Here is an 11,842-nt window from a genome sequence, read left to right as displayed (position 1 = left end):
AATAGTGCATTAAGAGAATCTTACAGTCCATACTGAAATACACATGTGAATTTACACTACCTTAGGTTTCTGCACAGTTGCTGGAGAAAACGTTTTAAACATTGCTACATCACTAAGCAAGAATAATTGAGAAATCCGTAACAGTTTATTGATGAAAAATGCCACGTACAACATACGCTTAAATAAAACTAGCTGCTCATCAGTTTAGAACTCTGGTCTTAAAATGGAGACTTTTTATGATGGTAAAAAGGAGTTCCTCACTTAACAGCAAATGGGAATTTTCATTAGAAATCAGATGACACCTAGTGGCAAACCATGAGATGAGACGGGGGAAGTTTCAGGTCTCTTCTGAGAATGGATTACCTCTTCTCTTCTGATAAGCCAATCTAAACTCCTCTCCAAGCATGTTAATGTCATCTTTGTCTTTGAGTATTCCCTGCAATAAGGGGAAACACACACACATCAGACGGTAAAACACAGTAGAGAGCTTATTATAGATCCCTGAAATTTTCTATGGAGGTGAGTAATAGCTTCTGTCCCTGGTACCAGTGTTACCTTTGAAACAAACAGCCCTGAAAACCATCACCAAACTTCCGTAGATGAGTTTCAAATTGGTGCACTTGGTGCTAACCTAGAACCCCTGCTGTTGTTCTTCACACAAACGATGATGAGAACCTCGTAAAGATTCTGACACTGTACAAGAGACAGCACTTACCTGCATCCTCTTTCTAATAAAAGTGTTTGTAGTCAGCACAGCACAGGTGCAGGTTTAGTAAAACCACACAACTGCACTGAAGAGAGGCACTGGCTGGGCTGGGGCTCCATCTCCACCTCTGGTTGTGTTAAAGTGAGCCCATACAAAGACATTATTTTGGAAATCAATGGATACTCAACAACCTAATGGGAAACTGTTTCAGGGAAGGGAAGCAGGGGAACCCAGAAATCTAAGTCTCTAACTAATTCTAAATTAATTTTCTAAATCAATTTTAGGGCTAAAACCATGTATGATCACAGAACATACCCTGCAGCATTTAGAAAAAAAAAAAAAAATTACAAATTGCATTTACACCGGAGACTTTACAATCAGGTAGCACTTTCCTATTTAACCATTCTGAGTGAAGTAACATGATTATGACCACACGACTCAGACATGGCATTGAAGATGAGAAAGGAACAAGTAGGATGTCAGTACCATGGAACAAGTATGAGCCTTGGACACTGAAATAGCCAAGACTTCCTACAACAGTAAATTCAAACCAGAAAACTATATTGAAGTATTGCCAATTTGAGTTATCCTTTAATTAAATCTACATTAGAAAATAACTTTATCGCTCCAAATTTTACGAATTCACACACCCAATTAGTGTATTAATATTTGAATAACATTATACTCTGCTATATTTACAATGTTCTCCAGTAGTGTAGAAAAGAATTTCTTTAAATAGTTGGATATTTCCCTCCCTATTACAAATGCATTTTTACATCCCTAAAGCACTCCCTGTTCATTTGCATGCCATCAGGTGACCTTTCTGATTATGAAGTATAATACAAAATAGATTGTAATTTATTCCAATTACAATAATTACTTCCATCTTTTTAACTTTTAAAAGCACAAGGATGAACAGAGTGAGCTTTGAAATGCTTCTGTAAGCACTGCAGTTTATTGCACTGGAACAGAGCCCAGGCCTTGTTTCCATGGTAACTGAAGACTTAGAAGATGGCCAACACTGTCAGAAATACCTCCCAAAACCCCAACTGAGAATTTCGGTGGAAACGGGGTTTAAGATACAGTGGACCCCTCTCTAGTTAGGAAAGTCCTGCTTTAGAACTTGCATTCCATATTCCAAAAACTGAACGTGCAAAGTGCTGTGGAAGCTTTCAGCAAGTTCTGTACAAGGCGTCAATATTGCAGTAGAGCCCAAAGCCCCCCATACAGAGTGAATGTTTTTGTAAATTGCTTCCCAACTTGAAAAGGAAAAGAAAAAAAAAAAAAAAAAAGGTGAGCAGAGGAGAGCTGACAACAAGGACACCCGCTGACTCCAGGAATGTACACAGTTCTGTATACATTCACCTTAGATCATCCAAGAGAACACTGATTTACAGGACAAACATTTAAAGCATTTAAAGTAGAATTCACTTACTCGAGGAAGATAACCCAGTAACTTAGATGCATGGTCTTTCAGGAGTTTCTGCCTCTCTTCTTCAACAATTGCACGGATGTTTTCTTGTCTTCTCTTTTCTAACTGTCTTTCTTCAAGTTCACGCTCCTACAATAAACAAGCAAGTTTTTGGAACTGTTCAGTTTCAGCTTAGGGAACATTTCTTTCCACCAATACCCACCATAGTATAAAGAGAAAATTTTTTGGGGGGGAGTAAATTTTTAATTTCTACTTATTACCTCCTAGTCACGGGAAATTAATTTGAAAAGGATGGAAAAGTGTCTGTAAAAACTCACACAGCACTACTTAGACAATACATGTTTGGTAACTAGGAAAAAAGCTCAGACAAAAGGGAAGACAATGGCAAGACAGAGGCTAGTCTGCCATGCAAGTGTTTGGTCTCATACTAGAAGCCCTGTGAAAGGTAGTTAGGTGTGAAGTTCCAGTTCCTCCTTGGCTCTCAGACAGGTTAGTCTCTTCCTGCCCTACTGTCCTAACCCAGGAAAAGGAGAAACAGGCATGTATTCTCATGCTGATGATTAGAAATTGCACTTCACATTACACATATGATTTATACTCTGTAACAGGTCTGAAAACTGCAGTATAGGATTCCATGACCTGTTTTCAGTTTACGCCTTTTCCTCTGATGGGAATTTGAGAGACTTAATCTACACTGAAGGCTGGGACTTGCCCTTCTCACACACTGTCATCAGTGCTGCTGATCAGGGGCACTGCCCTGGACAACAGTTGTGTTGCTGGTGCCACGGCTCTTAAAAAGACATATTTGCAGAGCATGTCAGGTATACAGGGGTCTAACCCTCTAACCCCTTGAGCTACAAAAAAAGGTAGCTCTAAAAAGACCTTTTTTTTTTGTCAGCAAACCAAACTACAGGTCTGCTTCCCCCCTGCACATTTCTCTGCAATTCCCGTCACCCTTCCCTCCTAACAATAGTCTCATCACTTTGGATAGCAGAAGTATTCTCATACTGAAACACTTTGGCTCAAACCAAAGGTGAATGTGAAAGCTCTTACTTTATCTGCAATAAACTGTTTGCGACGGTCTTCAATAAGTTTTTCCACAGCCCTTTTGTGTTCAAGCTGTTTCATTCTTCGTTTCTGAGCATTCATCTGTTCAACGCGATCATCCTCTGCAAACTTGGCCAACATCTGTTGTCTGAAGGCTTCTTCCTCTTCTTGCAGAGCTTGTTGCGCTACCTTCTTTAAAGCAAATTGCTCTTCGTACGTTTGCCTTAAATCTAGGCGTTGCTTTATTCTCTTTTCAATTTCTGCCTATAAAGGAAATTTAATAAAATGCTGTGTTATTCTGGACAACTTCGATCATCATCATCATCCAATCTATTTATCTCGGAATAAATTTACTGTAGCTGTTACCTTCTAGCATAAATAACTGGAGCACACAATCCCTAACTGGCAGCACTTCCCAGTATTAACCAGCTTAGCAAATGTCTCAAGATTCTCAAAATTAAGTCCAAAACAAAAGGAGATTTTTTTTTCCACTAGCATGAAGTGAATCAACAAGACAGTTGTCCTGAACAACTCTAAAAATAATAGTATGTCGTATCTCAGCCTGTGCTACTTTTTGTCACCCACAGCAAGATAAGAGTGTGGGGCAGGCCCACAGGAAAAAGCAAATGGATATACAAAAAGCAAGCAGTTAATTAATCTGCTCAGGTTAAACTTGAACTTGAAAGTAACTGGCATTCTCCTTCAGGAGATAAATAAATGTATAAAGGGGACAATAAAAGTATTTGAACCTTCAGTTGTCTTCCTGGTTGAAATAAAAACATAAATACATTAGGGATGACAAAGGAAACTCAAAGGACAGAATTCTCCCTCCAAAAACTAAGTTAATATACAAACTGCTTGTCTGACTAAGAACCTTTAGGAACTAGTGTTGGAAATAGACACTTTGTCCCAGAACAGAATTGAAAACAGTTCAAATTCATTTAATACACCTAAAACCATGTCAGAATTAAGCTTTTTTTGCTTTGAGATGGCTCAAAAACTTCCCAAAGTCAAATAACACCACAGACTTCGTAAATACAAAACGTGCAAAAAACCCCAACCCGGTCAATGAGCAACCCTGTCAGCGTTGTTAGAGGACAAGTAGTGGAAATGGGAGCTCATCCTCGATGCATTAGGAATTGCACGTGGGAGATACCCTCGCTAAACGTTCTTTAAGCATCACAACAATTTCCAAAGACCAAAGGAGCGCTGCTCCATCACGCAGACATCAGAAATGAAAGGACAGGGGAAGGCTGTGTAAAATATTGCCCCTGCGTTCGCTTTATTACTTGTTTTCTACATCAGTGATTCAAAATGGTTTCATTTTCTCTTTAAGTTTTCATATCTGGTCTGTTCAAATTAGATTAGTTTACCCATAGCTACAAGTGCTCCATGAATTATGTGTTCTGCTGCATATACGACACAGGAAAAAACTGCTGTCAAATACCAAAATACCCACATATGTATCTGCAGGAGAAGTCCAGGGAAAGTGAAATATTCCGCCCCCTCGATACACAGGTGCTACTTCAGCTACCTGCCAGCACTCACCATCTCCTTCTTCCTTTCTGTCTCCGCTTGTTCTTCCAGATACAGCTCTTGGCGGATTTGTTCCAGTTCTTCACGCTTCTGTTGTTCTCTTTCCAGATTTTGGGCAATCTATGACAAGAAGGAAAGATTTCTACACGAAAACCAAGAACATACAATAAATTTTTCTACAGTTTCCATTTTTGATACCATGCTTTGAAGTCTTTGTTTTTTCTCCTCAGTGTCTCGAACTTTAGCCATCTGATCTTCTTCTCTTTGTCGCTGAATATTGGCAAACTCCATGATTTTCCTATTTTCTTCTTCCATCTCTTCCTGTTTCCTTCTCCTCCAGATAGCTTGTTCTTTTTTAAATTCTTCAATATATGCCTGAGTTGCTCTCATTTTATCTAACTTCAGTTGTTTTTCCCTGTAGAAGATGGGAAAAAAAAATGTTTAAAGTTATTTAACATACTGCAGAGTAACATTAAACAGACCACATGCTCATCATTCACAATATATTGCAGAGATAAGGACTTAAATGACTCTCCTTACCCACTCAGCTACAAAATAGGTATCTAAATTGAAAATACTCATTAATGAATTGCCCCCAAAAGAAAATCTCACATCTAACACCTTTCTTCAGGGAAACAGACTGTACACATAGGTACTCGCTACTGCTCCGTTTTATACACTCTCCATCAAAACAGAAAGAGGAGGAGAAGGAAGCCCAAGACCCCTGTGTCACCAGAACCTCCTAAACTTTTTATTTATACAAAAGTCTTCCCCACACACACTACCACCCTGCCCTCAGAAACAAGAATAACAAGAACATTCTGATGTTTAAACAGCAAAACCCACACAAGTCAGGCTGCTGTTAGCAAAACGCGACCAAGGAAAATTAAAATAGGCCTTAGTCTATGAAATAAATGTATACAAATTAGTTTTCCATACAGAATTGAGTTGTTTTGTTTCAAATTAATAAATAATAAAAATGTAAAGTAACTAACATTTTGTCTTCCTCGTAGATCTTTCTTACGATTTCATCAGTCATGAGTTTCTCTCTCAGAAACTCTTTATAAGCATCCTGCTTCTTCATGTCTTGTTCCTCAAGCTGTTTCTCCAGTTCTTGCTGATACATTATTTTCTCCTTGTTTCGCCTCAGTTCTGCAGAACTTTCTTCTTTTATTACCCTTTCGTACTCTTCTTTCATCTTTTGGGCTATTTCAGCCTCATGTTTCTATAGGCGGGGGAAAAAAGCAATGCAAGATTCCTTTTCGCTCTCAGTAATACAAGTTGTAGTGAAAAATTACACGGCATAAAAAGGAATTATACTGCATTACAAAAATGGAATGTTTTCCATCTCAATCTATAAATATAGTGCCTTAACATGCTTAATAAGTTAATTCAGTACAAAGAACCCTTGAAGAGAACCCTCAATATCTAAACACCTTGAGGAGAAGTAACAGTACCTAACGGAAGCTACATATTGAACAAAGATGCAGCAGAGCACTTTGGCACGAGTGGAAGCCGCTCACCTCAGCGCAATGACTGGAGCATGGTTTGACTATGTAGAACAGCCTCAATAAACATGTGGTCTTTACAGCAATTTGTGTAAACTGAATTTTGTATAAAACATTAACATAGTCAGAACCATCTGCCTGATCGCCAATATTATTCTACACATAAATAAAAGTTTGCAATTCTTTCTGAAGTTATTCAGATACACGTTTAATAATAGTAACAACATTTGCAACCATCTGCTTCTGAGGTAAGGATTCGCCACAGTAAACGCTTACTGTGCAAAATGCATCATAGTTTTAACTTGGATAAATAGTTCAAAACCAGTACAATAAGTCCATTCATACAGCTTAATTTACTACTACTTTGATAGCAATGTCAAAATAAGCTTTTTGCCTACGGCTGGTTACTACCAGCTAATTAGTCCTTCTTAACACAAACCATTTTCGATAAACACCGAATGCCTAAACCTAACAACGTTTTAGATGAAAAGGCCAGCTTCAAAGTAAAAATTTTCAGCACAATCCATACAGTTCCAGCACGCAGGTGCTGGGACACTCTGTGAAGCCAATTACCATTTTCTCATACTTTATAGCTTCTTTTTCAGCAATCTGTGCAGCTCGCTCTTTATTCACGTAAGCAGATTTTAGCTTTTTTTCTAACTCTCGAAGTTCAAGACTGGGAAAAAAAAAAAAAAGAAGAAATATCCTATTACAAGAAAGTAAGTACCTATAGGAAAGAAATTGAAATTTCCATCACTATTTAAAGGCAATTAAAAAAAAAAGATTTTTTCAGGGAAAACCCAATTTTAGACAAAAAATATTACTTTAGTAAAAGAGCAGAAAAAGAAAACAAAATCTGTTTTAAAACAAGGGTTATCTACATTTGTACATACGCTATCAATGGTTTTGCATACTTTACATCTAACTATATAAATGCATATATACAAACAGGTATGCTTATAGATATGTGTAAGCATACGTATGTATTCAAAATGAAAAAATTTTGTGGATCAAAAAGAGTTCTGCTGACAAAATTTGCTTGAAATGAACTTTTTATCATACCTTGATCTTGAATAACTTTTCCTTCCAGGTGAGATTCGTTTCTGCTTGTGCTACAACTCTCGCAGTCTGTCGTGTCCCGTCCCCAGTGACCCTGCACTGCCATCACACCTCCCTTCTCCTTCTCTGCCTCCTGTTCACCCCCAACACGCTTTGCTGACACCTGGAGCAACCTCTCTGCTCACAGCCTTCTCCTAAGCACTTCTCAAAATCTACCTTCTCCTACGTTTTTTCCACTTGTGATCTTCTCTGCTGCCCAAATTCAAAGAGCTAAAGCCTGTTTAAAAAGTAAATTACTAAAACTTCCCCTCCGTTGCTCGAAACCATCTCACACTGCAATCCGCATCTAAGGTTCAGTCTAAAGCACGCTCAAGAGCAACAAAAACCGAGCGGGAGGTACGCAACGGACTAAATACTTCTATAAAGCCACTTTCCAGAGTTGGGTTGATTTACCATAACAGCTAGTTAAACAAAGCGGTGAGATTTGTGAAGCGTTACCTGTTCTCTCTCACTTGTTGCCTCATCTTTTCCTCTCTCAGTTTGTCGCGGTTCAGCCTGGCCAGCTCAGCCGCCAGCCTCTCCTCCTGCTCCGCCTGCAGCTCTCTCCGGGTTCTGGCCTCTTTGGCCTGGCCAGAACAAACAAGTCCCTCACAGCTCCGCTCCGCGGGTCCGCACACGCCTTCGGGGCCCGGCCGTTTGCAGGACCGCGTAGTCAGAGAGCGATTTTGAAAGGGGAGCGCTTTCCCGGGGCAAAGCCAGGCCGAGCTCGCCCCCCCGGCCCGCAGTCGGACACGCGGAGGCCCCCGGCACACGGGGCCAGCCCCGGTCGGGCCGCCCCGAGGCCCTTACCCGCAGCACGGCCTCCTCCAGCCGCCGCTCACGCTCCAGCGCGGCCCGCAGCCTGGCGGCCCGCCTCCGCCCGCCACGCTCCTCCGCCTCCGCCAGCCCCGAGCCCCGCTGCACGGACGCCTGCGGGCGACGAGAGAGTGGTAGTGCCGCAGGGCAGCTGCGGCTCCCGGGCCCCGCTCCGCCCCCCGCCGCCAGCCCCGCTCACCATCTCGCTCGCCCGCCCCGGCGCCGCCGCGCCGCGCTGCCATGGCAACGAGCGGAGCGGCCGGGCACAAAGAGAGGAAGTCTCTATTTAGCTTCCGGGGGAAATCGGCACCGCTGATTGGCCGAGAGGGCGCCTCGACCCTGGCACGTGACCCGGAGCGGGCGGGGCGAGCGCTGCCTGCCGTCATCGGGGCGACCGGCCCCAGCCACCCCGCGCGACCAGCGCCCGCCGCAGGCAGCCGTAGCTCCGCCCTTCAGAGGGGCCGGAGGGGCAGGGGCCGGGCCCAGGGCGGCAGCGGGCCAGGCAGGGAGCCCGGGTCCTCACTGCCGCTCCACAACTTGGTTTTGGCAAGAGCTACACCGATTTCAGTTCCCCTTTGCGTCAGTAGGAGGTGCTGCACATTTTCACGCATTCACTATGTTACAGAAGTCGGTAAACACAGTTGTCCAGGAGGGAACAGCCCGAGGGGCAGCCCGGGCCAGGCTACTGGCACATCCATCCTTCCCTTGCTCTGGAGAAGTGGGAATTAGTGAAAGTGGAGCACAAGGAGGTGGAAGACACACTTACTAAAATACCTTAAATAAAGATCAAAAAAAACCCCCACCTAGGTGGCAGCATTTAATTAGGAATTTCTCTCCTTCATAACTATAATGATGGATCCCAAACAAGCACAGGGGATACAGTCACAGGGGAAAAGGCAACAGCCAGAATATTAACCATGAACATCACCAAAATACATCATTTGACACGATTCTTGGTTGCTTGGCATACAGCATGCCTCCTTTAAACCCAATAGGCAAAAGGAAAACCTAGCCCTTAGTTTCTCCAGAGACATGTCTTACACAGAGCACAACTCTTCAGAGTTTCTCCAGACTGGCTTTGCTCCACGAAGGAAATCAACATTGTGGCAGCCAATTTCCCAAACTCTGTCCACCCACTTTTGCCACTTTTCTTACCTCTATTTTACTTTTTACATAGTTATGTGAGACTAAGGACATTTAAGCTTATTTAAAGCAGTATTTAAAATCCATTAACATCACCAACTTTATAAAATTAATTAAAATTAATAAAGCTTAAGAGAAGAACATCTCTCAGTATTAGATACTAAGTCTGCGTGTTTCTATTGATTCTGTACTAGATATGCCTATATCTATATATTTATGGGATGAGAACACTCATTGTTTTAAATCAGTTCCCAGTCTTCTACAGTATCTCCCAAATTTGTGGAATTCTCTCTGAAGCTTTGGTTATTCTTTGCCCTTTTAATGGGAAAATGTTTTCCCACAATGCTTGGGGGGGGGGGAAGAGTAAACTATAGAAGACCATGTCTTTAACTGAAATGATACAAGCAGAGAGAGAGAGGAGACAGAAAAAGATCATAATCTTTCCCTACTACTTCTTTCCAAGTAGTGTTACCACTACAGCGCTCTCTAAAAAAGTTTCTTCAACAGCAGGCAAGGAAACAAGTAAATGTCCAAAAAACCCTGTCCCCTAATAATTCCTGGGTGCTGACTTAGAAAGGAGGAAGCTGATAATCACACTGGCACAGCACTGACTTTCAGTGCTCAAGGTTTGGAGGTGGCAAGGGTGGGGGTAAAAGGTGCAAAAGAGACTTTTCTGTCCCTTCTCCTCAGTAAGCAGCTGTATGCCTCGCTGAAAATAAGTGGAATTTTCTTTCTTACCAAAATAACACAATCAGGTCCCCTCACCTCACTTCTGAAGTAACAGCAAGTAATCTTCAGATGTAGAATTTCATCTTTGCTCACATGATGTCCTTTAATTTGGAACAGCAACGCACTAAAATGAGAACATAAAAGTATACCTTGGTTCAGTCACCAGGACAGCAAGACATTCAGAGAGAAAAGTAGAGTAAAAATGCTTGAAAAACACACATATATCAGAGACCAACAACTCAGTTCACAAAGTTGTTCTTAATTTTAAGACGTGGCTTGTATTTGCATGTAAAGAGTATTTGTGAGCAGTGTATCTGTCACAGCAGGGACAGAACACAGCACTAACATCCAGTAAGATCCCAAAGGGAAAATATTTTGAGGTTTCCAGTCCTTGGTGCCTCATTGTTCTTTTATTTCCCAAGCTTTTCAGATTTGCTGCAGTGTGTTTAAAATGCAAAGAAAAAAATGCAGCCAGAGAATTCTTTTATCCTTGATACTGTCACCGAAATTCAGGAATAAAAGAAAACTCCTTAACACCAATTTAGCATTAAGAAGCCGGCATTTCCTTTTATTGCAGCGCTGGGTGTCAGGAGGATAGTTCCTCTAATCGGGCACACCTAATGCTGGTTCTGTTGTCGTATTTATACATGAATATTACAAACATTACAAAGTGGTACACTCCCCGTTACAGTAATTGGTTCATATTTCTTCGCCTAGTATGCAAACTAGAATGCATGCTCAGTTCCTTTCTCCACCTCTATCTTTTGAGTAGGTCGTATAATTTGGATAGGGGGCTTATGAGTCGGTGGTCCTGGGGACCCTGGCCCAAGTTACCTTTCCCCTAGTTTCTCAATACTTCAGTGTTGGTAATTGTTTGTTATATGTCTCAGAAAGATAAGGATGCTCCTGGAGGCAATTAGTGTCTTCCCCTTCTGAAAAGTATGTGTGTCTTGTAGCTCCTCCTTTTTATCATGATGTGTAACACGTGCTCATTCTAAGAATCATTAGCCTTCCACCTAAAGTAACAATGAATAGTTTTTATTACATATAATACAAGTAGGCCTTTGTTACAGGCCTATTTTTTGGCTACAAAACCTTGTGGCAGTTTGTGCTCAGAAACTCTTAGTTTAATGCCCCCATAGTTTTCCCTCACCATTAATTAAGCCACAGGGACAGTTCAGTAAACATACTATGTGTGCAGATTTCCAAAGAAACGTAAGTAACCTTTCAGCATGTACAGTCACCCCATGTAGAGAACAGGGAGGAGAAAATACTCCAGAAACTCCACAGAAACACCCAATATACCTTTGCCTTGCTCCTTTCGTTACATTGAATACTTAAAGATGAAAAACAATCATTTCCCCCAATGCAAAAATACAACTGCTGGTCTCATTTCTTCTTGAGACCTCCCCCAAGAACTGCCAGCTCCTGTCCTAAAGCTTGGTCATCTTAATTTTTTCCCCTTAGATCTAACCAGAACTTCCCCTCCTTCAGTTTCTGACTGTTGGCCTCCCAGGCTCCTACTGCGCTTCTCAGCAAAGAACCCAGCTCTGTTTCCTTGGTGCCCTCCCTGTAGCTACCAGGGCCGCTGTTCGGTCCCCCCAGGGCATTGACTGCACCTCCCTGTGTGGATCACCCACAAACTTGCTGGGGGTGCAGGCACATGGGTAGCACTCAGCACATCCTGTGCTCCTCACTGAGGTCATCTGCTTTGGGTGATTCATCTCCACCTGAGGGGGGAGCATCTGCTTTTGCTGTACAGCCACAGCAAGTCACTGCCTCGTATAGGGGCCTCCCTCAGACTTTCTTATTTGTGAAGAAATCATG

The 11,842-nt window shown here is 42.0% G+C and overlaps 1 protein-coding gene across 1 annotated transcript; it reads right to left on the bottom strand.

Annotated features, from left to right (window-relative positions):
- Positions 1-123: 123 nt before the first annotated feature.
- MNS1 (meiosis specific nuclear structural 1) lies at positions 124-11,739 on the bottom strand. Its single transcript, XM_075764868.1, has 11 exons — positions 11,660-11,739; positions 10,052-10,139; positions 8,138-8,257; positions 7,787-7,914; positions 6,803-6,905; positions 5,717-5,946; positions 4,920-5,136; positions 4,734-4,841; positions 3,192-3,449; positions 2,142-2,267; positions 124-436 (listed from the first exon to the last, which is right to left on the bottom strand). The coding sequence occupies exons 1-11, from the start codon at positions 11,737-11,739 to the stop codon at positions 338-340; spliced, it is 1,557 nt and encodes a 518-aa protein (XP_075620983.1). The 3' UTR covers positions 124-337.
- Between the last annotated feature and the right edge of the window lie 103 nt (positions 11,740-11,842).

This window comes from Balearica regulorum, chromosome 12, assembly GCF_011004875.1.
Source record: "Balearica regulorum gibbericeps isolate bBalReg1 chromosome 12, bBalReg1.pri, whole genome shotgun sequence".
Lineage (NCBI taxonomy): Eukaryota > Metazoa > Chordata > Aves > Gruiformes > Gruidae > Balearica > Balearica regulorum.
Note: the sequence above shows the minus strand (reverse complement) of the source record. Positions and strands in the feature narration are given on the sequence as shown.

Bases quoted from the DNA above. Each gene is read 5' to 3' on its own strand.
- MNS1 (XM_075764868.1), bottom strand. From the start codon at position 11,739: ATGAATCACCCAAAGCAGATGACCTCAGTGAGGAGCACAGGATGTGCT. The intron at 7,915-8,137 runs GTAAGGGCCTCG...TGTTCTGGCCAG, and splicing joins TGGAGGAGGCCGTGCTGCGG to GCCAAAGAGGCCAGAACCCG. The intron at 5,947-6,802 runs GTAATTGGCTTC...CCCCGCCTATAG, and splicing joins CTATAAAGTATGAGAAAATG to AAACATGAGGCTGAAATAGC.